General features: G+C 42.7%; 1 protein-coding gene across 3 annotated transcripts in view; it reads right to left on the bottom strand.

Annotated features, from left to right (window-relative positions):
• The window catches only part of SPRED1 (sprouty related EVH1 domain containing 1), a 90,440-nt gene that overhangs the window by 45,346 nt on the left and 18,210 nt on the right, over positions 1-26,884 (bottom strand). The window contains exon 1 of one of the 3 annotated variants that reach the window (XM_056546164.1): positions 22,220-22,311. The exons of 1 other annotated variant lie outside the window; for it this stretch is intronic. In XM_056546164.1, coding sequence (XP_056402139.1) covers positions 22,220-22,284 — 65 coding nt within the window. In that variant the 5' untranslated portion in view covers positions 22,285-22,311. Of the gene's footprint in view, positions 1-15,972; positions 16,029-22,219; positions 22,312-26,884 lie in introns of those variants that run through there. One more of the 3 variants, XM_056546166.1, reaches the window with a different exon arrangement.

Below are 26,884 nucleotides of genomic sequence, written 5' to 3'. Positions count from 1 at the left end.
TTAACATGCTATTGGAAAGTTATTCAACATTCATTAATCTAAAATATATCAAAAGTTTATTTGATGAGAGGTACCCTTTAAGTGATACATGTCAAAGTAACGTACAGAAGAATGTCAGGAACCAAAGTTTCCCATTACATCGCACCACCTCCACTGACTTGCCTTCTTCCAAATGTGAATCTTGGTACCACGCCTGGTGCCTCTTTCCCAGGTTACTTAATCACACACCCAGCTGTCCTCATAACGTAAAATCTAAAAACGTAATTCCTAAGACTGGGCCACCGTCTTCCAGGGCTTCATCATCCACTTATGGACTATGTGGTTTTAGAAATGCATGCTGTCTCCATAACATAGCAAGCTGTGGCACACTGTGTCCTGACTCCTCAACATCATAGCCAATTGTATTGTGTTAGCAGTTGATACATAAGCCTTTCTGTGGCATAAACACAGACAGCTAGCTTGTTTCCCACATGAATCATTGAGCCCAGTTCACACAAGACCCTTCTGCTAGTTCCTCAGTTCTCCTTGCTTTGAACACTTTTTGGTAGGTACTAACCACTAACTAAACTCCCTACAAGATCTGCCATTCATGAGATGCTGTGAACCAGTTGGTCAGCCAGCACAATTTTGTCCTTTTGAAAGTCTCCCCAATCCTAACACTTTTGCATTTTTCTTGCTTCTAACAAGTTAACTGCAAGTACTGACACTCTTCACTTGCTGACTAATATATCCCACTCATTTACAGTCACGAGATAAAGAATGTTATTCACTTGACCTGTCAGTGGTTTTAACATTAGGACTGTTTAGTTTGTGTAAAATGCTCTACAGAATATCATTGAACAATAAAGAACTTAGGAAAAGCACCCAAGAAGACCACCCAAAATTGCATTTAAAACCGTTTTTTTTCTTATAGGGGTGGTCTTCTGAAAGAAAATTGCCACCATGCATAATGTATGGTGCACCAAAAATCTGTCATATGAAATCTTGTCTTGAAACAGCAGCATATATTGCTCTATATAGTCACAGGAAGCACACAAAATTTTGGAAAAAGCCAAAAGCAATGTGAACAATCTTCAAAATAGTAACCTCAAAATCTGTTCTAGTTAAATGGCCATAGGTCTAAGTTATCTACCAGCAGTACATAAGGGCCTTTACTCTGCTGTAAACATCTTATCCCCTATGCTTGGGATAGGGGGATAAGATGTCTTATCGTGGGGGGTCCTGTTGCTGGGGACCTCCACGATCTTTGGCCTGGCAGTGTCTGGAACACGGAAGCTTGGTGCTTCTGCGTTCGTGATGTCACACCATGCCCCCTCTATTCAGGTCTATAGGAGGGGGCGTGCCGGCTAGGATGGTCTCCACTGCGGCACCCGTCATTCGGTGCATGGAGCAAACTCCGCTCTGTGACCAATGACTGGCTAAAACAGCCACCACGCCCCCTCCATTCATGTTTATGGGTGGAGGTGTGACGGCTATGTACTAGCCAGCACCCCCCCCCCCCTCCCACAGACATGAATTGAGGGGGGGTGGCGTGACGTCACAAACGTAGAAGCACCAAGCTTCTGTGTTCCGGACGCTGCTGACCCAAAGATCGTGGAGGTCCCCAACCCCCGCAATTAGACATCTTGTCCCTTATCCTTCGGATAGGGGATAAGATGTTTTCAGCGGAGTACCCCTTTAAAGTAAAGACTTGGCCAAACTGCTTCATACTTCCTTTTGTTGTCCATCTTAATATGAAAATCTCATTGGTGTTTACGATCTAGGATTACATGGTCATCATATCAGCATCATTATTTTAGTTTTTTCTGCAGTCATAATAGCAGGAGAAAAACAAAAATAACCTACAATAGGGGATTCCTTGCATGGCACACACCAATGGTGCCATGGCAGATAGTAGTTATTTTAATAATGTTTGGCATTTTCTGGGACAAAATAGCAAAACATGTATTGCTATTCTGTCTGGGATTTTAATTAACATCAGCAGCAGAGACCACAGAATAGAACAAGTAGAATAAATTATTTTTCTTTTAGCAAAAAACCAAAGTAAATCCTGAGGAGAACTGTAAAATGAGTTTAGAGTTTTTATACTACCCTGATAAAGTTCTGAGAGAAAACAGGGACCAGTAGTCAATGTTTCAACAACATTTGTGGTGGTATTGGCTCAAGGATTTGATCCCATAAAAAATAGTGAGAGACCTTTAAAGGGGTACTCAGGCGCTTAGACATCTTATCCCCTATCCCCCTGTCTAAGCGCCGGAGTACCCCTTTAAGATCTCTTTCATGGATTCATTCATCAAGGTAAATTCAGGTCAGGAAGAGTCTCGTATGAATAATACCCAGTAATACCCATACTTATTAGATGCACAGAATATAAATTTGAGCATATAAACTCATTGGGGGAGATTTATCAAAGTTGTCTATTTCCCGCATCAATATAGACCAGACTACAGAGGATTAGGCTATTCTATTGTGCGCTAAATTTATCAAAAGTCGCAAGGCTCTTCGGGGTCTATGGTTTAGACTGTATTTAAACCTGCTCCAGAATGGTCTGACATTTCATTTAGGGCTGGGCGGTAGGACCAAATATGTTTATCACGGTATTTTTTTTAACTTACGGCGGTTCCACAGCATATAACGGTATTTTCACCCCCCCAATCATGTGACCCGCGCGCAGTGTTCAGTAACCCCCCCGCCAGTGCTGTTCTGCCCCCCCCCCCCCCCAAATGAATGATCAGCCCAGCAGGGCACTACTCACAGATGCCACGTTCAAGCATTGCCCTCCTCCTCTTTGTTGGGGGACGCTGGCGCTGGAACTCACTCACAGTGGTCTCCAACCTGCGGACCTCCAGTTGTTGCAAAACTACAACTCCCAGTATGCCCGGACAGCCAACGGCTGTCCGGGCATGCTGGGAGTTGTAGTTTTGCAACAGCTGTAGGTCCGCAGGTTGGAGACCACTGCTGTCGCTGTACCCCTATGCCCGGACTGCAAAACAGAGAAAATAAACTTTAAACTCACTTACGTCGGGGGCCACACGCTGGGGACTGGGGAGGACAGCCGTCAGCCTATCACCGGCCGAGCAATGTCCCGCCCCAGCCAGTGATAGGCTGAGCCCACTGTCATGTAAGAAGCTCTGGCCGGCAGAACAGCGCTGGTGGGTCACATAGGATTAGTTCCCCCGATGTGGGGACAGCGCTGCGCTAAGCTGATAATACATTCCCGAGGGGGAGGGGCCCAACCGGTATTGCGGTATAGGGGAAAATTCATATCGTGCAGCCCAAAAAATTCGGTATTCGGTATGAACCGGTATACTGCCCAGCCCTAATTTCAGTGTACTTTAGGCCAATGCGACTTTTCGCCGAAAAGTCGCTATTGATAAATTCAGCACCAATGCATTTTTCTGTCTAAAATAGACTAGAATGCATTATGTCCTAAAAATCCTCTAAAGCAAAATATTTAGACCGACTTTCTGTGCGACAAATTTAGACGGGAAAAACCAGTCTAAATCCTTTGATAAATCTCCCCCATTGCCATACATGTATGTAGAGTATGTAGTGGTGGTTTCTTGTTGGCATACAGCAGAGGGGATGTCTCATATCCTAAGTCTTGTTTATGCCCATGGCTTTACATCAATATTTTGAAAGGTGCCAGTGTTTGACAGTCTATTTCCTAAAATTATGCTGTGTGCATTTTTCTCACAGGATGGCTGAATGGCAAGCTCTGTGCATCCTTGTCTCATTCATTCCCAGCCTGAAGCTAGAAAATGGTTACATAACTGTCAGATGCATGTTTAAAGGGCCACAATTCTCCTGCAGAGCACAAGCGGAAACGAGTGTAACTGATTATTAACATCACTACATAATGGACATTACCAACTCCAGCCTAGATGAAAGATTTAAAGAACCAAAAAGGCTTCTTTAGGCCCAGTTCTCACTTAGGCTGGGTTCACATCATGTTTTTGCCATACTGTTTTCAATCCGTTTTTCTAAAGAAAACCGTATGGCAAAAAAACGGATGGAACAGTATGGAAAAAAGTAAACCGTATGCGTTTTTAAACAGTATACTGTTTTTAAAAGTGCATACAGTTCCGTCAGTTTTTATAGAAAAAAAACAGATATGTTTTTGAAGATTTTGTCCATTTTTAATGGGAGGGGTCTTGGGTGGGGACTTTAGGATTCAAATGTGCAAAGTAAAAACGCATACGTTTTTCCCGTATGGAACCGTATACATGTGCGTTTCCCATTGACGTCCAAGTAAAAAAAAAGTATGCTGTTGAAGTACGGTTTTTATACCGGAGACAAAATCGTGGTCAACCACGGTTTTCACTCCGGTTTAAAAACCGTACTGCAACCGCATACATTATTTTTAACATGGACGTCAATGGGAAACGCACATGTATACGGTTCCATATGGGAAAAACGTATATGTTTTTACTTTGCACATGCGCATTTGAATCCTAAAGTCCCCACCCAAGACCCCTCCCATTAAAATTGGACAAAATTTTCAAAAATGTATGTTTTTTTTTATATAAAAACTGACGGAACTGTATGCACTTTTAAAAAACAGAATACTGTTTAAAAACGCATACTGTTTACTTTTTTCCATACTGTTCCATCCGTTTTTTTGCCATACGGTTTTCTTTAGAAAAACCAGCCTTAGCACTAGAATTCTCCCTTCCATTATTTTCTTCATCAAGAAGAGGAACAGATTATAGAAGAGGAAACAGGGAAATATTTGTAAAATGAGAAAATCCGGTTCCCATCTCTGCTGACAAAACAAAATAAAAATAGGACACTTGGGCCTCATGCAGTGTCATATTATATCTTCAAGCAACAAAAGCTGCACACAATCATAACATGGCACCCGTATTAGCACAGGGCTACATGCTGATTCTGGTCACACAACATAAAAATAATAAGATTGCAATGTAACAATGTGACCATAACACAACAGATCTAGATTTTTGGTCACAGATTTCAAGCAAAATTTCCAGCAATCCGATGCATGCGTCTGTAACTAATTTACAACATGTCAGCAATTTTTGCATGTCCAATGGGTGTTGCAAAACTTAAGTTGCACTCTAACATAATGGTCCTAAAGTATAGCAAGGTTTCTAAAACTATCAAAATACAGCCATTCCCAGTCTGAATTCACGTCACAAAAAAGGGGTGCAACCTTGATAAAAGTGGGCATGGCTTAAGATGCCACACAATGTGTAAAAGAGGCACCTGAATTCTAATGCTAATTTATGGCACAGTTTATATACTCGAGTATAAGCCAACCCACTGCCCACTGATATATTTATCCATAGTTATTTGGTTTCCCCTAAGCAGTCTTTAAAAAAAAAAAATAAAAAATAACCCTAATTCTGATCATTTTTCTGGGTACTGTAGTCCTAATGTTCCCCGTATTACTCTGGCTGCCCACCAGTGAACCCTCTCTAGCTTGACTATGGGGGACATTTACTAATCTAGTCTATTCTGGGTATGCTTATAGACCAGCGTATGTGGTAGTCTCCTGTCTATTGTCCTCCTAATTTATCAAAGGTCTCACAGCCCTTGATAAATTCTGTGCTCAGACTTCAGGGTCTACAGCTTAAACTGCATTTAGACCTGCTCCAACATGGTCTGACATTTCAGCGTATTTTGGGCAGATGCGACTTGTCGCACAAAAGTCGCACTTGATAAATTCAGCACCAATGCATTTTCCAATGCATTTCCGTCTAAAATAGACTTACATGCATCATGTTCTAAAAATGCTCTAGAGCAAAAGTCGCAGAAAAGTCGCACACATTTAGACTGCGACTTTCTGTGCGACAAATTTAGACAGGAAAAACCAGTCTAAATCCTTTGATAAATCTCCCCCTATGTCTTTCTTGTACACTTTTTCCTCATCACCATCTATAGATGCTCCCTCTTTACTTCTTAAAAGGGCCAAACACTTTCATTTTAACCTTTTTACTATTTATATAGTTAAGAGTTATTTAAGAATAGAAAAACAGACCTAATTTCTTCTCAAAACAGCATCACCCTTGTCCATAGGTTATGTGTCGTATTGCAGCTCAGTTCCATTGAAGTGACTGAAGCCAAGTTGCCTTTCCTGAGGACAAGTGTGGTGCGGTTTTTGGAAGAAGTTTTTTACTTTCCTTGATAACCCCTTTAAAGAACATTTTGGGGTTAGTTTTACTCTTTGGCAAAGAGTCTTTCTTTCTCCACTTTTGCTACTTTTATCAGAGATGTATATATATATTTTTTCCCCTTTAGCTTTTTAATGCTCCTTCACTGCCTTCCTGTTTTATTAGCGTAAAGACTTTTTGTAATTTTTTGAAATTTTTTTTGTCCACATTTGTTTTCTTCTGTTTCTGACCCTTTTATTTCCATGAGGTATGTACCTCTCGAAGTGAGAATTTAGGATATTTTTAAAAAATCTCTCATTTAGTACTCTTGTTTTTGAGGACGTTGTCCCAATTTATAAAGCTAAGGGCTTCTCTGAGCTGATCAAACACAAATCAGTATTTTATCATTTCTCTCTCCATATTTTTCTACCCATAATGATTCCACACTATCACTCTATCACATATACTGTATCTTCCTGCAGTTTTTTTCTGACTGTATCTGGTTTTTGAATCGGACTGAAAACCGTGGTCCACTGCAGTTTTCATTCTGGTTCAGAAACAGGATACCTTTGGAAAATGAGCCGACCGGAGTCACTAGCTGACTCTAGACTGCTAATTGAAATGAATTGAGTACGACATGGGTTCGGCAGGGATACGGCAGAAGGTGGGTTTGAAATTAGCCCATGGTTTCTGGCTGCTGGATCCACAAAACGAGATGAATGTACCCTTAGACAGTTTTAGTAAATCTGGGGCAATGTTTTTTTTACTACAACCCAATCCAATAGCTCCATAATCTGACTACATGTGGAGATGTATGGCCCATTGCTTCTGGAAAACTTCTGTAGTCATTGCCTTGGAGTGTCACCTGTTATGTTGGTGGTGCCAGCTGAAGGTTTGATAAGATGTTCTACTTTACAGACTACACGACATGGTACTGTACATGAACAGTTACTTTAACACTTCAAAAAGTACAAACAACAAGGTACAGGTAAAAGAGGCAAAGGAAAAAAGTTGCAAATGGTGGAGGTAAGGCAGTCACACTTGCGTGATCTTTACTTTCTCTCAAGAATCAACATTGTAAAAACCGCATTCATGTGTAATACGTTTTACAATGTCCCGTGCAGCTGCCAGTGCTACAGGAGTGCAGGATTGCAAATTTTAAAAGGAACCCCAAAAAAGTTTTTTCTTAAAAAGGACTTTTTAATTCCTGGTCTCTATTGTAACTAGAAATTCAGGACATGTTTTGCTTCCTTAGTTGGATGCTGGATGCTTCCCAGCCCCTGCTGAATACTGTCAGCATCCATCTTCATTTCTCCCTGCTAAAGCAGACTACTCCCGATGGGCAATCATATTACTAGAGATTGGTTAAAAATACATACAGTAGCTGACAACTGCATGAATTTACTTTAACATAAGGCTAGTTATACACAGGCCTAGTTGCAGTGTAGACCTGGCACTATATGGGGCATCATTAGAGGGTCCTAACAATTGAAGCTGGCTTTTGTCTAGGCCCCATATAGGCTAGGCTTATAGATATCACATGCGCTGGCATAAAATAATGTTATTGATCAACTGCAAAATTAATAGAAAAATTACCAGTTCATCAGTTAGTATAAAAATGAGACAAAAGGGATAAGACAACACTGGTCTGCTTGCAAGTGTAAAATGGAAATGTCTGGATGTCTAGTAGCAACAGGGTTAATATTTTTTTCTCCGCAAAAGTTGCATGTGTCTCTTCCATTACATAAAACAACAGGAAGTTTTTTTTTTACTCCCATTTACTTTCCTCAGTCTGTTTTCAAACCCCTCAGGCAAATGGTAACCTATTTCTTCGAAACCAGCTCCCGCCTACCACCAGCTTTCTATCAACACCAAGGATTTCTTTCATGGTAAAAGAGCGTAAAAAGCTGGTGTGGGGGTGGAGGGTTCAAACCGGATAGTGGAGAAAAAGAGAGAGGGCAAGAGCAGTGGAAGAAGAGAGAGGAGAGAGAACACAGAGGGACGATAAAGCTAATGCACTGGGAAGCCTTAACACATCAAAAATATGTTAACTATGAACACTAAGCAATGCGTAACATGTGGGAGACACATCCGGGAAGAACAAACACTTACTTTCTTCTTCCAAAATATTCCTGTAATCATTTTATACTACACATGGTGTAGCCTGAATCATGTCGGCTGCTGAACTGCAGAACTAGCATTTTCATATTATACCGTACTTTGGATTAATATTAGCAAAACAGAGACCAAGGTGGTGTTCACATTATGTTTTGCTTGAACGCTGCAAATATACATTAGAATAGTATCAAATATGTATTCCAATGAATACCAACCATTGGCTTTAGAAGACAAAACACAGTCTACATGTGACACTAGGTCTGCTTCACACCGACATACATTTTATTTGAAGGCTGTCCCTCAAAACATAGGGAGTAGAGGCTAAATGTAGTTACAAGTATATAAAAATGCTTTATGTAAATAGTATAGACACAACATAAGGTTTGCCATATATATTTATACACACACTATATATATATACACATATAAAAAAAATGTAAGTACAGAATTCCCTTATATGCTGTGGTTTTACAGCAAATGTTTTACATTCAATTTTCTACATTAAAGTAACACCAAACACAGATTGAAACAAGGAAACCATTGAGATTGCAAAAACAGTGTCTTAAATCAGAAGCATCTGACCATATAGTTCCCAAGTTCCCAAGTCACTGGTGTGAAAAATGTAGAAGTTCATGACTGCTACGGTGAGACCACATCCGTCAAAGCAGATAGGAACTCTCCTTCTCGGATATCCCGATGCCCATATAACAACGTCAGCTGTGAGCCAATCCCCAAAATGATAACTGAATTATTTTATTGGAGGGTAGTTGGCAGTACATGGTAACCATTAGATTGTGACTGTAGTAGCATAGCCAAGGACAGTTTAGAATCAATCAGTAAATGTTACATATGTTTCTTTCTAGAAATTTCCATAGTCAGGATACAAGCCAGAGTTGCAACTAGAGAGATCAACTAGAGTACTAGCAATGACCTCGAGATGTAATCAGGGAATGAAAAAAAAAAAAAAAAAAGCTAATGACAATATGAAATCTGGACCCAGGAAGCAAAGTAGCATTAGGGCCAGAAACAACAAGAGATTTTCACCAAGCTAAAGCAAGGAAAAATGGAGCCCACATTTTCCGCTTCGATTTGTTTTTATGAAAAGTTTAAAAAGTTGCAACTATTCTACAATATCTTGTATTAGTTTTGATAAAATCTCCCCAATGTGCAGTTAGTCAGGTAAAGCCACAACCTGCATAGATGCTGAATGTCTGAGCTGAGCACAGAAAAGGCCCCTACTATATCTTCCATAGGACTCTGTACAGAATTCAAAAGCATGCAAACCTGTATGATGAAGCTATTCTCTCCTCAAACCATTGCTGTCAAAAAAGAAAAAACTCTGACTTATGGTCCTCTGACTGCCCACCAATTGCTAACAAAGGGGTTGTGACATCCTACTTGTTCAGCTATCATTGGAACAATACAACAACCACCCATAACATTAAAATTAGGTGAAGTGAATAATATTGGTTATTTTGTGTCAATGCCACCTGTCAAGAGTTAAGCTATATTAGACAGAAAGTGCCTGTCCAAACTGTCTATGCTTACCCCAGCCCATTACTGAAAGAAATGCTTACAACGGTAAAGTGATTATAAGAATAAGTAATAAAACCTAACTCAAGCAAACTATAAAGGAAAGTTAACCATACACATTGGCCAACCATTTCACATTGCCAATGTCCATGCAGAGAACAGTTGGGTATGTTGGATCTTTTCATTCTTAGAGAAGAGCCGCCACCTAAGGTATCTGGCAGGGGCCTTGAACCCTATTCCCCATTCAGAAAACATGCCAACTGGGCCAAGCTTAGCATGCCCTTGTAAGGGAGGGAGAAATCGGTAAGTTTATGTTCAACGTGTATGGCCAGTTCCACCCTTGCTTGGTCAAACAGCTACACACAGTATATGTATGAGGGACTTTGAAAAAGTTTCTGCAAGTTTACATTTACTTTGGTAAGGCAGGAGTAGTAATTGGTTGTGTCTTGGTGTATCATGTCACCAGAATCACAAAGAAAAGTGACTATGCTGATATAATATAATTAGTGAATATATGGGCAAAAAGAAAAAAACAAATTATACATATATATATATATATATATATATATATATAGCTATTAACCCTTTAGATCGCTCCCTGGTGGGCTAGTGGGGTGGTTCCCGGAGAGGTAGCCGGAGACCTAACCTTACTGCTTCCCTGGCTCTGTCATTGACAGAGCCTAGTCCAGCCAGACTATCAATGGAGTGCAGAGCACACAGATCAATGGAGTTCAATAGAACTCTATTGATCTGTATGAGGAATCTAATGATTCCTCCTAAAAGTCCCCTAAGGGACTAAAAGTGTAAAAAAAAAGAAGAAAAAAAACGTTTTATTGTTTTAATAAAAGTTTAATAGGATTTTTTTTATTTGATTATGCTACAGGGGCTGTAAAGTTAGTGTAGTTCCTAATATAGTGTATGTACCTGTGTGTGACGGTTTTCTCACAATTCTTATGTGATTTTCACCCCAATATTTTTTTTTTAACAGCATACCAAATGACTGTTGTCTCAGATTTTTCCCAGGTTGCATTGCGGACGAGACCTGACTCACTAGTCAGCTGGTGACAGGGAGCCTGTCTGCTTCAGTGGGTGGGTGGAGATCAATCTGCAACAGCTGTAGGCACCCTGATTGAAAAGCAAAGGTCTTTTGAATGGATGCAGGTCATTTCTGTTTCAATGGATGGGGTGGCTGATGTGTGGGAGGGAGGAAAATGGAATTATGGGATTTGTAGGGAAAGAAGAAAACTCAAAAAGGAAATACCAGTTCACAAAATGCTAGCCAAAGTGTCATGGTAATCTCACAACATGGCCATTTAGCCCCAAGACAAGCGCAGATCCTTCCTAAGCATGTCCATTACTGTCTGCCAGGTATGTACTAAAATCACCCCTTAAACCCCTTCCATATTAAATGTTCAAATCACCCCCTTTTCCTATATAAAAACATGTAAGTATAATAAAAATAAACCTATTTGGTATCGCTGCGTGCATAATTGTCCAAACTATTAAAATATAACATTAGGAATCCCATAGGTAAATGAAGTAAATATGTAAAAAAAAAAAAAAAAAACACAGAATTGCAATTTTTATAATATCCCAGAAAAAAGTTAGAAGCGATTAAAAAGATCAATACCAAAATGGTACCGATACAAAAAAACTGATTATGGCGCAAAAGATTTTCCCTCATACAGCCCCGTATGTGGGGGAAAAAAAAAAAGCTACAGGGGTCAGAAAATGGCAATTAAAAAAAAAATCTAAAAAGATCAGAATTTTTTTTCAACTAGTAAAACATGACGGAAACTATACAAATCTGGAATTGCTGTAATCAGGCCGGCCTAGAGTATCAAAATAATATGTTGGCTCAATCACAAGGCATATGGCGTAGAAGAGAAAACCACCAAATTTTCTAAATTATCTTTTACTATTTCACTTCACCAATATTTTTTTCTTTTTTCTGTTTCGGAGCATGTTATGGAAAAATTAAAAAAGTATCATTAAAATAGTCAGTTACGGCTATTATAGGGCAAGGAGTGTAAAAGCAAAAATTGGCCCGGATAAGTGGATCGTCATGAGGGACAAGCAGATTTTGCTCCATTTTAGCCCCATGGACAAGTAGCTTTTTATTAAATTACCACACCCCTGAATCCCTTGTATCGAATATTAATAAATATTTATATTCTCCATCCAAAAGTTCACACTATCTTTAGAGGCATCATTTTGAGGCTCTGTGGTAATGAATAAACATAGATTGGTGGGAACCATTGCTGGAGTGGTGCGGAGTTCAACAGGCGAGTAATTGTTTGTGCTTTTATAACATTTTTCTTTATTGCTCTCCAACCACTTGTAAGATATTTAAAAAAAAAATTCTAGCCAAGTGTTACAGTAAAGCACTGTCTCTTGGATGCCATACTGTAATGTTATTTGATAGTTTTGTGATATTTAGCCAAAATATTTTAGAATCACATTTGCACTGAGGGCCTGTTTGGGGACCTCCGTCACAGATTCCAATCACAACGGACACCAATGAATCCTGAGAGGTCCCAATGACTTCAATGGGAAATTGTTGGGTCTCTGTCTAGTGTGTTTGTTTAGCAGGATTTCACCACACAAATAAATTAAAGGGGTTATCCACCATAAGGTGATTTTAGTACATACCTGGCAGACAGTAATGGACATGCTTAGGAAGGATCTGCGCTTGTCTTGAAGCTAAATGGCTATGTTGTGAGATTACCATAATACTGTGGCTAGCTTTTTGTGAACTTGTATTTCCTTTTTGACTTACCGTATATACTCGAGTATAGGCCGAGTTTTTCAGCACGATTTTTCGTGCTGAAAACACCCCCCTCGGCTTATACTCGAGTGAACTCCCCCACCCGCAGTGGTCTTCAACCTGCGGACCTCCAGAGGTTTCAAAACTACAACTCCCAGCAAGCCCGGGCAGCCATCGGCTGTCCGGGCTTGCTGGGAGTTGTAGTTTTGAAACCTCCGGAGGTCCGCAGGTTGAAGACCACTGCGGCCTTCAACATCATCCAGCCCCCTCTCACCCCCTTTAGTTCTGAGTACTCACCTCCGCTCGGCGCTGGTCCGGTCCTGCAGGGCTGTCCGGTAAGGAGGTGGTCCGGTGAGGAGGTGGTCCGGGCTGCTATCTTCACCGGGGAGGCCTCTTCTAAGCGCTTCGGGCCCGGCCTCAGAATAGTCACGTTGCCTTGACAACGACGCAGATACGTCGCTGTCAAGGCAACGGCTCTATTCCGGCCCGGAAGCGCGGAGAAGAGGCCTCCCCGGTGAAGATAGCAGCCCGGACCACCTCCTCACCGGACCACCTCCTTACCGGACAGCCCTGCAGGACCGGACCAGCGCCGAGCGGAGGTGAGTACTCAGAACTAAAGGGGGTGAGAGGGGGCTGGATGATGTTGAAGGCCGCAGTGGTCTTCAACCTGCGGACCTCCGGAGGTTTCAAAACTACAACTCCCAGCAAGCCCGGACAGCCGATGGCTGCCCGGGCTTGCTGGGAGTTGTAGTTTTGAAACCTCTGGAGGTCCGCATGTTGAAGGCCGCAGTGGTCTTCAACCTGCGGACCTCCAGAGGTTTCAAAACTACAACTCCCAGCAAGCCCGGACAGCCGATGGCTGCCCGGGCTTGCTGGGAGTTGTAGTTTTGAAACCTCTGGAGGTCCGCAAGTTGAAGGCCGCAGTGGTCTTCAACCTGCGGACCTCCGGAGGTTTCAAAACTACAACTCCCAGCAAGCCCGGACAGCCGATGGCTGCCCGGGCTTGCTGGGAGTTGTAGTTTTGAAACCTCTGGAGGTCCGCAGGTTGAAGACCACTGAGGGCGAATGATGAGAAGAGGATGATGAAGGGGGGGGGGGGTGTGGGGATGATGAAGGGGGGTGGGGATGATGAAGGGGGGGGTGTGGGATGATTACAAGGGGATGATGAAGGGGGGATGTGTGGGATGATAAGGGGATGTGTGGGATGATGACAAGGGGATGATGAAGGGGGGATGTGTGGGATGATGACAAGGGGATGATGAAGGGGGGATGTGTGGGATGATAAGGGGATGTGTGGGATGATGACAAGGGGATGATGAAGGGGGGATGTGTGGGATGATAAGGGGATGATGAAGGGGGGATGTGTGGGATGATGAAGGGGGGATGTGTGGGATGATGACAAGGGGATGATGATGAGGATGTTAATGACGGGTCTGGATGATGACAGGGGGGGATGAGGTATTTCCCACCCTAGGCTTGTACTCGAGTCAATAACTTTTCCTGGGATTTTGGGTTGAAATTAGGGGTCTCGGCTTATACTCGGGTCGGCTTATACTCGAGTATATACGGTATGTTTATTTTTTTACTACAAATCCCACAATGCCATTTTCCTCCCTCCCACACATCAGCCATCCCACCCATTGAAACATAAATGAGCTGCAGACCTGTGGTTTTCAATCAGGGTGCCTCCAGCTGTTGCATTAGTTGCAGATTGATCCCTCCACCCATTGAAGCTGACAGGCTCTCTGTCATCAGCTGACTAGTGACTCAGGTCTCAGCCGCATTGCAAGCTGGGAAAAAACCGAGACAGTAGTAATTTTGTATGCTGGTAAAAATAAATAGTGAGGTGAAAATCACAGAAGAATTGTGAGAAAACCGTCACACACAGGTACAGACACTATATTATAAACTACACTAACTTTACAGCCCCTGTAGCAGAGTCAAATAAAAAAAAAAGTCCTGGAATACCCCTTTAAAGAGTACCTTTCATAAAAAAAAAACTTTTGATATATTATAGATTAATGTATGCAGAATAACTTTCCAATTGCATGCTATCAAAAAAATATACTTCTTTCTATTTAATTTTTCACTTTGAAAAAAAATGACCACTAGGGGTCTCCCTACCAGTTCTGGCCACAAGCCCATTTTATAGATTTCAGACTCATGCGGAAGTCCTAAATCTCAGACTGGAAAATTAAATAGAAAAAAGCATATTTTTTTTTAACAACATACAATTGGAAAGTTATTCTGCATACATTAATCTAGAATATATCAAAAGTTTTTTTGATGAAAGGTACCCTTTAAAAAAATAAATAGTCTAGTCTGATCCTTGCAAATATTTGCCAAGCCTTACTTATCTGTGTTTCTAAAAGCTGGTGTGGGATAGGATCCACAACACACCTTTTGCCTCTGTAGACATTGTTCCTGTCCTACTCAAAAGGGATATCAAAGAATTTGTGGTTAGTACTAAAACTTGACCTAAAAATTCCAGCCCTGGTTGTCAGAGATGAGAGACTACCAATTGCTAATACTAAAGCATGGTTATATTACCTCTCAGATTGCTATAGTTTTAGATGAGGTCGCATATTCATTTATAAAACATTTTAAATGATCACATATTGAAAGACAGAAGGGAAAAAAGCATCAAAGCATTGTAAAATGAAGTATGGCAATGCAGGAGTTAATAGCAGCACTCAATGAACTGTTTATCAGTCACTTCCTGTCCAGGCCGCTCCCTTGTCCAATGGTTAATCATTCATCCTTTCTTGCAGAAATTTATCAAGCAGATAACATTTGCAAATGCCCTGCCAAGTTAGGAAGCAGACTGTGAGCCGAACTGCGTGGGGGCAGCTGTACTAAGCACTAACCAGATCATGAAATCCTGTAGACCCATGTCAGCAAATCCTTTTCACTGTATCAATGTGGTCAAAACAATAAACTGTAAATCCTCGCTAAAGACTGCAGCAATATAATCTGTGCTACCAGTGATAGAACCTTCACATCAAATATGATGATGTTTATAAGCTATACATAGATCAAAATAGAAAATAATGATAACAATGGGGAATAAAAATCTTTATGCAGATGCAGCATCCATATGCCTTCTAACCAATTCATTGTGCCCCCTGCAACATTTTAGAAATGTCTAACATGCCTCCATATAAGATGGCACTGCAACAGGAACATTGCACAAATAACACTATAGTATACCTGCCTATAAACGACCTACGAGTTTTCGTGCTGAAAACGCCCCCCTCGGCTTATACTCGAGTGAACTCTCCGCCTGTCAATCCCTTCTCAGTGGTCTTCAACCTGCGGACCTCCAGATGTTGCAAAACTACAATGCTGGGAGTTGTAGTTTTGAAACATCTGGAGGTCCGCAGGTTGAAGACCACTGTGGCCTTCATCATCATCCAGACCCCCCTTTAGTTTTCTACTCACCTCCCCTCGGTGGGAAGGAAGGGTGAGCTGGTCCGGGCCATTTATGCTGCAGGGACCGTCCGGTGGGGAGGGTTAGTCGTTCTGGGATGTCCATTTTCACCGGGAGGCCCTCTTCTCCGCTCCGGTCCCGGTCCCGTGATGTTGCCTTGACAACGATGCACAGGGACATCCGTGCGAAGCAGACGTACCTGCGCATGAACGTCCCTGTGCGTCGTCAAGGCAACGTCACTAGTCCGGGGCTGGCCTGGAGAGGAGAAGAAGGCCTCCCGGTGAAAATGGACAGCCCGGAACGACTAACCCTCCCCACCAGACGGTCCCTGCAGCATAGATGGCCCGGACCAGCTCACCCTTCCTTCCCACCGAGGGAAGGAGAGTAGAAAAGTAAAGGGGGGGGGGGGGGGGGGTTCTGGATGATGACGAAGGCCGCAGTGGTCTTCAACCTACGGACCTCCAGATGTTTCAAAACTACAACTCCCAGCATGCCCGGAAAGCAGATGGCTGTCCGGGCATGCTCAGAGTTGTAGTTTTGCAACATCTGGAGGTCCGCAGGTTGAAGACCACTGATGAAGGGATTGACAGGCGGTGATGATGAAGGGGGGGGGGGGGAATGATGACGGGGGTGATTATGACGGGGGTGAAAATCACAGGGTGATGATGAGGGGGTGTTAATGACGGGGGTCTGGATGATGACAGTGGGGGGCGGGATGATGTATTTCCTCCCCTAGGCTTATAGTCGAGTTAATAACTTTTCCTTGGTTTTTGGGGTGAAATTAGGGGCCTCGGCTTATATTTAGGTCGGCTTAAACTCGAGTATATACGGTATATAGAGAAACCTAATCCTCAGGGTCTCAGGGGAGTTGCTTCCTATGTACTCTGTTGGGATTCCATGCATGCAGCTATCACATACAAATAATTGATCAAAAGGGCTAAAGCACCTGGCCTATTATGGCTTTATAGAATCTTTAAGATGGCTAGAGATAAGCAAATTTACTGGAGAAATCGCTACAACCAAACTTCAAGCAGCGGTAGCTGATTTGTTTTCTCTAGAAAAAGTTCTTCTTTCCAAGTCCCTAGAAAAGTCATACAAGAGTGAATCATAGCTAGTTTTTCAAGACAAAACAAACTGACCACCACAGATTCAGCAATTTGTATTGTACATATGGCACCCATTGCCAATATTAAGCAATAAAATAAAAAGTATAATTTTCAGATGCTATATTACCGAGATATTATTGAAATCCTCTCACCTAGAAAATATTTAAAAAATGTATTTATTTATTTTTTAAGAGAAAAAAAATTTCCATATCATGCTGCATCATACAGTGACACAGTAGACCAGTGGCACCATGGTAAAGAACCATAGGTAGTTAGCATACAAAGCACGAAGGTATATTCAGACATGGCAGTCGAAATCAGGTTCTTGACACACACTGTTTTACTGTGAACTGCTGCCGAATTTTTTTTTAAATAACTGTTTATTTATATAGAAATATTATCCAAGACATTTCATACATATCAAGTAAACTGCTGCTGAATTTATGAGCTTCTCCTTAGCAGGCTACAGAACTGCCATCATGCAAAAAATAGTGATATATTACTCAGGACCCAATCCTGATCATGTGCATATAATTTTTTTGTGTCTCGGTCCTATATAGCCAGAGATATAAGCATTTATCTGCTGGTGAGTTACTTTTTCATTGTGCAGGCTGGAGGGGGCGTGTCAGTCTGTCTCCCTCACAGGAGCAAGCCTGGGCAGTCAGCCAATCAGTACTCTCTACTCTGTAACCCTTTCCTCTCTGCTTTTATGCTGTGTCATAGGAAGATACTTGGAGCTTCCCTGCAGTAATCAGAAGACATTATGGTGAATTCATAACAGGATAAAATGTATAAATATAAGAAGAGATCTTTATAAAATTAGTGCAAGGATTTTTTAGATAAAAGTAAAGCATTTTTATGAATACATGTTCTATCTGTTTTATCTTCTCCTAGTAAAGCTGGACGCTAATCAGCATAGCTGTCACTATGTGTGTCATTCATCTTTCACAGACTCCTGAATGTCAGATCAACTTCTTTGTCAGTCATTCAGGAGTCCGAAATAGCTTTGACTATTTCAGCATGCTGGGAGTTGTAGTTTAGTAACAACTGAAGCTGCAGTGTTTGTAAATAACTGTGTTAGAGCAGTGCTGCCTCCAGCTGTTGTAAAACTACAGCTCCCAGCATGTCCACACATCCTTTATCTGTAGTTTTGCATACACAATAGAAATCTCCTATACTGGATACCGGTATGCTTTATGGACGGTATCCAGTATGCTGTAAAATCTAGACTAGTCTGTCTGGCTAAAAGACAGGCGACCCCTAGTGATGGCTATTTTGAGCTTGAATTTCAGGTGAAAATTAAAAAAATTTTTAACAGGAGTATATTGTGAAAAGTCATATTATAATGAGTCCTGCAATATATGAAAAGTTTTTAACAATGACAGTGCCTCTAAGATATCAGAGAATTGCTATATCTATTACAGGTAACTTACTGCCAGTCATCAAAATGTATGCAAGTCAAATGTCCCCTTTGAGGCTGCAAACCTTAGGACTCCAATTCCTATAGGAGGTACAGGTTTCTTAGGCTATGTTTACACAATGGAATTTCAACATGGAATTCTGCTGCGCTATTCACATAACAGAATTTCAGCAACAGAAACATCTGGCATGGATATTCAAATTCCGATGTCCACAGAAAGAATAGACATGTCTAACGCAGAAAATGCATTGGCATCTTTGAGAAGGCGCATTTTGGAGTAGTCCTAGCGCCTAGCATGTTCTGCTGGCACACCGCTGTCAACATTCCTTCGTGTGAATATAGCCTTACAGCTTCAGCCTGCAGACTGACTAAGACCATGTTTTAAAACCCAGTAACCAGTTGTCTTCAGCACCTGTGCCGATTTTGTGCCACATTGGAAACCCAGACTTGCCAGGAAGGAAATGAAAGGCCCCACGACCAACCTGCCTTTGACTGCATAAAAATCAAGGCCAGAAAACATACTTAAAGATTTGTTATAGGGCTGCAACAATTTACGGTAATCAGTGAAAATTGATCATGGAAATCAAAGTCAAAGATTTACATTGTCGATTAGTCAGCCATTCGATTACTTGTTGCACACAACCTGTAGACTTGCCCAAACAGCAGACACCTCCATGTGTGATCCCCCGTAGCAGGCCGCAACTCTGGTGCTTGTTTCAAGTACATGCCGGAGACCTCTAGGGTTTGTGACCTGTTTTCGACCCAGGGTTGCGGCTTGCTGCAGGGAATTGTGCATAGAGGCATCTGCTGGATAGGGCAAGCCTACAGGTGGGACTGAGATGGGATGCCAGGAGTAACGCATGTCCAGTTGTGCCATATGTTGTATAAATATTATAGGGCAGTGTTTCCAAGGTGCCTTCAACTGATGCAAAGCTACAACTCCCAGCATGGCCAGGCTGAGTTTTGCTGGGAGTTAAAGTTTTGTAATAGGGTCATATTAGAGCTGGGCGGTATGACCACAAATGTATATCACTGTATTTTTGCAAATTATGGTGGTTTCACGGTATTTAATGGTATTTGTGGTCGGTCCTCAGTATAGTATCAGGTGGTCGGGGGGGTCCTCACCATGGTGGTACCTGGGGTCTCGGTCAGGCCGCCTGGTAACTCTCCTCCATGTCTCTGCAGTTCTGCTCGAGTTTCCCGTGCCCACTCGGACGTCACGTGCCCGCTGGGAGTTGTAGTTCCCTCCCAGCTCACAGTCAGTTCAGTGCGGCTCGGACTATACTTCCCAGAGACGCTGTGCGGCAAGAAGTTTCTCTACGCCATCACGCATTTGAGTTGGTTGCAATGGAAACAGTATTGCGGTATGTGAAAAATTCATATCGTAAAACAAACAAAAAACGGTATTCAGTATGAACCGGTATACCGCCCAGCTCTAGGTCATATAGTGCTTTGTAATTCAGTGTTAGCATTTCTACGGAGTAGCGGGTTCTACAAGGGTACTACCTATATCAGTGTGTGCATCACTGTTCCCAAACCTATGACTCTAGCTTTTGTAAAACTAAAACTCCCATCGTGCCCTGACAGCCTATATATGAGAGTTACCCAACATGGAACTTTCCAACTGCTATAAAACTACAGCTCCCATCATGTCAAATAACCTGTATGTCAGTGCTCACTAACCTTTATTTCTCTGACTGCCACAAACTAAAACTTCCATCAAGCCATGACAGCCTATATATCAGTTTTCCCCAAACCTACTGCCCAAAACTACAACTCACCAGCATGCCTGGATAGCCTGTATTGCAATATTCCCCAACCTGTGACCTTCCAAATGTTACAAAACTACAACTCCTATCAAGCTTATATCACAGTTAGATTAGTTGTTGTGTCAGTCCTGTAGATTTGCCCCATCCAGAAGAGCCCCCCACCCCAACCCCCACATGATCCCCTGTAGCAGGCTTCAGCTCCGGTACCGGAAGAAATGACTAACCCTGACCATGCATATTAGATAAATGTCAGCTGAACACACAGATTTTGGCAGGACAGGACGAGACTATCATCTAATGTGTACAGGGGCCTCCTGACTCTCCCCTGATGGCAGATCAGGAAGAGGAGTTTGGCAGTAGCTTACTTCCATCCTTTCCGTTGAAAACACACGTTCACTTTAACAAAGCGTGTATGGGGGAATTGGCAGAGATAGCAGTCGGACAGTTTGGCCGACAGCTATCTTATTAGTACGGCCAGCTTTAGTCTATACTGGGAATTTTTATTATTCCAAGGTTATTATTAAGGCCATTCCATGAGCAAATTTACCCCTTTTTTAATTTTTATTAGCCAGTCACTAGGAATTCCCATAGACTGCAAAATCAATCCAGCAGATCAGATAACATTCCCACTCAGCAGTTACATTGCAAAAAATCTGAATGGGGTTGTTTCTGAACCAAGATCACGGATTAAAGCAGGTCCCATTGGAACAAAATCTATCAAGCATCAAGCAATTCCTCTTGGTTTAAAGGGGTACTCCACCCCTAGACATCTTATACCCTATCCAAAGGATAGGGGATAAGATGTCTTATTGCGGGGGGACCAGCCGCCGGGGACCCCCGCAATCTCCGTGCTGCACAGAGCGTTCGTTTTCAGCATCGGGCTCATCGCTGGAGGCTCGTGACATCATGGCCGCGCCCTGCTCATGACTGCCCATGCCCCCTTAATGCAAGTATATGGGAGGGGGCGTGACGGCCATCACGCCCCCTCCCATAGACTTGCATTGAGGGGGCATGGGCCGTGACGTCACAAGCTGGGCATGACTGTGATGTCACGAGCCTCTGCCCCGCATCGCCAGTCATCCGGCACAGATAGTCTGGGGTGGCGCAGCAGCGATTGCAGGGGATGCCAGTAGCGGGACCCCCACGAACAGACATCTTATCCCCTATCCTTAGGATAGGGGATAAGATATCTAGGGGCGGAGTACCCCTTTAAGTATCACATGAACTCTTTACTAAAGATCCCCACAACTATTGATGAAAAGAAAAAGTTAAAATTCATTATACAGTTATGGGCTCTCTATTTACTGCCAGCAATGTTTTGATCTTATTCAAATCTTTCCAAAAACCAGGCAGGTAGTTATTTGGGGGAGGCAGGTGTGTCCAAATGAGTGGCAGACACAGAAATTTTTTGCAAAATACTGCAGCTTGTGAATATACCCTTAGTGAATCCCCTTAAGGGTGTGTTTACACGGGCAAAAATCAAGCCTTAGTGAATCACTGTGTCCCAGCTCTCTGAGCCACAGGCAATTCTGAAGCTCCTTAAACCTAAATAGGAGCTTCAGCACTAAACTACATACAAAACTGACATGTCCCTGACAAGTTTCTCTCGCGACAATGCGCTATATTTCCTGTGCGAACACATCCACACCATCAAACCTCTACTGTGCCTGGCAAACCATCAGCAAGGGATGAGCAGAAGTGGAAACTGTGATCCATCAGTTTGAATTTTTCAAACCTACAACAGATAAATTTCACCATTGTTAACACAACACTTGCTAATATAATGCAAGGTAACGCCAAGCCAAATGCGCAATGATAATGGGAAACAAGCATGTCTATTAGATTATGAAACGTGTCTATATATTATTGACCACCTATCCATTGTGCTAAAAGGCCCACGCCAGGACCGACAATCTGGAATCTGTAGAGTTAACTGAGCAAATACAGATGAATCAAGACTGACCCACAAGCAGAAACATATGAAGCAGTAATGAGATAGGGAGAACATCCACCCACACGTGCAGCCATGCCGTGTTCATCGCTCACAGCAGCTGCTATGTTTTCAGGAACTGTATGTATCACAGGCTGAGACTACTGACTCAGAGTGCTCGACGCCTCCTCTTTCTGCCATCATCAAGTCTCCATCATTCAGCCAGCCCTCAGCACTTCCCAATGCTGAAACCCACGGGAAAGAAAACAGGAAATGAAATCTCTTCAGACCTTAGCGAAGGCCTCGATTTTCACAAAGGGTTCAGCTCAAACACCTTTTCACAGGCCAGAGATATTTGTAGTTCATAAATTGGGAAGATGGGCGTTCCAGTGTTTTTTTTTTCTGCAACACATCACCATAGCTTTTGGTTAAAAGGCCCAAGCTAGAGAGTGCTGGTGCTCCTATGGACTTGAATGGGACCATGATGTCATGACATGTCTAGTTTTAGTGCACAAACTATTCATTCATTGCAAAAGGATATCAACTTTTTAGTTTTTCAAAACAAACAACAAGAAACAGTCATCAGCTCCCATGGTGCTTGTCATCCAACCTATTCATGACCTGTATACTGCCACAGGACTGGGGTGACAGCCTATTTAGCATTTTAGGAAAGCTTAGTGACAACCCACATGGTGGTCAACAGTACTTGTGGAAATCAGGGACAACAGACAGAGCTAACAGCAGCTGTGTTGTAGAAGTCCAGCTGACACAATGGGTGCAGGGACTGTGACTAGGTGGCAGGAATGTCCAGCTTCACTTAGAATCGTTCCTCTGAGAGATCACGTCACGTCTACAAGCCATGAAGGCGTTCAAAGCAAACTGAAATAATCACCAAATATGGAGAAAAACATATTTCCTGCAAAACAATACTAATGAAGCATACTCCTTTTCCCTAGGGTCTTGGAACACCAGTCTGGTCGCAAACAAGAGCAAGACAGATGGAGAGTTACTTTTTACTAAAGTAATGAAAGGTCATGTTAATTTACATACAGTTGACAATCTAGAGCAGTGTTACTCAAGCGGGGTCCTCAAGACCCCCCCCCAACAGGTCATGTTTTCTGGATCCTTTCACAGGTGATATAATTCTAGTCACCTGTGAAAGACTAAGGAAATCCTGAAAACATGACCTGTTGGGGGTTCTTGAGGACCGAGCTTGAGAAACACTGATCTAGAGCTGATACAATCGACCTTTTTATATCGACCCATGTGGTACAGTGGCTGCCACCAATTTTTGTTTCTTCATCTGCAATTCTCTAGCAGTGCCACCATATATGTGTCCACCTGAGTGCATTAATGCCCTTCTTACTACATATCCCAACACCCTGTGCCCAGGCTTGGTGCACTATAGGTGCTGCCAGTGCAGCAACATCATCACTATTATGCTGAAAGCTAGTCATACACGTTGTATAGTGGACGATAGTTGCAATATGTATGGGAACATCTCAACCAGAAAAAGACGGACATGTTGTACCCTTTGGTCACACAGGAGATAATCTACTTCTGCGGATGACAGTGGGTTATTCCCAGGGGTCAAGTCCTGGAAAAAAAAGTGTGGGAACTCACCCAAGTTTTCAAATACATCCACCCCCCTCCCCACCCCACTTTGAACAAAAAAAAAAAAAAGTCCAAGCTAAAACTTGACATCCTGCACGGTTCCAGGATTCTTACAGGCTGCAGGCATACAGCTGCCTACGGTTTATAAGAGTTTTGTAACAGGGCAAGACTTATTGCTCAGTCACAGATTTTAACTGTATACACTTTTTTTTTATAACATGTTAACCCCTTAACGACAATGGACATAAATGTACGTCATGGTGTCGTGGTACTTAACACACCATGACGTACATTTTCGCACTGCCATAACAGCGAGCACCGGTCCGGTGCTCGTGTCATGCACGGAGGGGCCTGGCTTCTATCAGCAGCCAGGGACCCATCCAATCGCATGGATGTCCACCATTAACCCCTTAGATGCCGTAATCAATACAGATCACGGCATTTGCAGCAGTGCAGTACTTAAAGTGGATGATCGGATCGCCACGCAGCACTGCATGCATGCTGCATCCAGCATGGCGGCAGGAGGTCCCCTCACCTGCCTTCGTCTGTCTTCAGGAGTCTTCTGCTCTGGTCTGAGATCGAGCAGAAGATGACCGATAACACTGATCAGTGCTAGGTCCTATGAATAGCACTGAACAGTATTAGCAATCAAATGATTGCTATAAATAGTTCCCTATGGGGACTATTAAAGTGTAAAAAAAATCCCCTCCCCCAAATAAAAATGTAACTCATCCGTTTTTCCGATTTTACCCCCCAAAAAACGTGAAAAAATAAATCAATAAACATATTCGGTATTTCCGCGTGCGTAAAAGTCTGATCAAAATATATTGTTAATTATCCTGTAAGGTGAACGGCGTGAACGTAAAAAAATGTGTCCAAAATTATTGCTTTTTTGTCACATTTTAATTATAATTTTTTTTTTTTATAATGAATTAATAAAAAAAATTAATAAAAAGTAAAACCTAAGTAAAAGTGGTACTGATAAAAATTACAGATCACGGCGCAAAAAACGAGACCTCATACCGCCCCATATACGGAAAAATTAGAAAGTTATAGGTGGTCAGAATAGGGCAATTTTGTTAAAATAGTTTGAGATTTTTTCAAAGTGGTACAATTATAGAAAATCATATAACATGGGTATCAGTTTAATTGTATTGACCCACACAATAGAGAAAACATGTAATTTTTACCAAAGTATATACCATGAAAACAAAACCTTCCAAAATTTGCTAAATTGCGATTTTCTATTCAATTTACCCACATAAATAATATTTTTTGGGTTGCGCCGTACATTTTATGGTTAAAAAAAAGGGATATAATTACAAAAGTAAAATTGGTGATGCAAAAAAAGAAAAAAGAAAAAAAAAGCCCCATTTGGGTCTATGGATGGAAATCTAAAAGAGTTATGATTTTTAGAAGGCGAAATCATAAAAACGAAAATGCTTAAATAAATTGGGCCTTACTACTGGGGTGACACTGTAACAAACCTCCTCCTCATGTAATCTCATTACTACTGGGGTGACACACTGTAACAAACCTCCTCATGTAATTACCCTACTACTGTGGTGACACACTGTAACAAATCTCCTTCCATGTAATTACCTTACTGGATTTACATGTGACCTCTCCTCCAGCTCAGCCCCGCCTCCTCTACAGCATCACACAGGTCCTTCAGCCACAATCTCTCTTCTCCTCCACAGCTAAGGCTGCATTCACACCTCGTGTTTTTACATGCGGGTCCAAAACCGGAAACTCGTCAAAACTGAGCCGTCCGGAGTCACCATTTGACTCCGGTCGGCTCATTAAAGTAAATGGAGTCACGGGCTGATGGGGGTACGGGAGCACCCGGTTTTCCCCTCCCCCAGCTGGATCCGGCACCCGTATGTAAAAAACGAGGTGTGAATGCAGCCTAAGCTCCACCCCCAACATGTGATGGTGACATCATCACAGGTCCTACATCTCCAGCATCTAGCAGTCCGGGCCAGGGGAGGAGATGGAGGGAGGGCAAGAATAATTCAGAAGTCGGTCCTGCAGGACTAATGTAACAGGGACGGTGTTCCTCCTCTGGAAAAAGCAAAGGAATGCCTTTCCCGTGCGTTCGTGCAGGACTCGAACCCTGGTTATTCCCCTTTCTTCAGTGAAAAACACGCACATGTGGCTGAATAAAGGTGCAAATACACTATAACCAAAAGCCTACCAAACCCGCCAATGGTCTAAAGTTTATGGTGGTCTCCCAGTTTCCAGGGCACCCAAGGGTTACACTGCATCCCTTCTATTCTGCTCCGTACTGTGTGTAACACCATCTACACCTGCTCAGTAAAAGACAGTTATACGTAATCTGATGTCGGTGTGTTTCTTACCACCCCTATCTGGCCCAGGAGAAGCTGTCTCCACCTTGGACCATGTATAGGCTAATGGGGCCCTGGCATCACAAAGTGATAAGAATTCCTTTTTACCATAGAAGGATCTGCCGTGTGCATCTCATCTGCCAAATATGCTTGCATACCAAACCTGTCTGAATGTGTCTTATCCTTCCTCTCTTCACAGAGGATACAAAAGTATTTAGGGGTGCTGAACATTTGTGTGTGTGTGTGGGGGGGGGGGGGGGGGGAGTGAAGAGCTGTCAGCAGAACAAACATTCAGCTTAGAGCTATTGAAAGCATATGGCCGCCTCTAAGTGGGCACTTAAAGGGGTACTCCGCCCCAAGACATCTTATCCCCTATCCAAAGGGTAGATGATAAGATATCTGTTCACAGGGGTCCCAAAGCTGGGGACCCCTGCGATCTCTCCTGAAGCACCCCTCTTCTTCAGCTGCATGAAGCGATTGACTGATGACGGGCGATACAGGGGACGGAGTACCATGACATCATGGCCCTGTCCCCTCGCGACGTCACGCCACCTCAATGAAAGTCTTTGGGAGGGGCATACCGGCCGTCACATGTCTTGTATCGCCGTCATCAGCCACTGAGCGATCCTCGCTCTGTGCAGCTGATGAACGGGGGTGCTGCAGGAGAGATTGCGGGGGACAGCCACGATCAGACATGTTATACCCTATTCTTTGGACGTTCGGTTACCCCGCTCAG

This window comes from Hyla sarda, chromosome 11 (assembly GCF_029499605.1).
Source record: "Hyla sarda isolate aHylSar1 chromosome 11, aHylSar1.hap1, whole genome shotgun sequence".
Classification (NCBI taxonomy): Eukaryota; Metazoa; Chordata; class Amphibia; order Anura; family Hylidae; genus Hyla; species Hyla sarda.
This window is presented reverse-complemented; position numbering and strand designations above follow the sequence as displayed.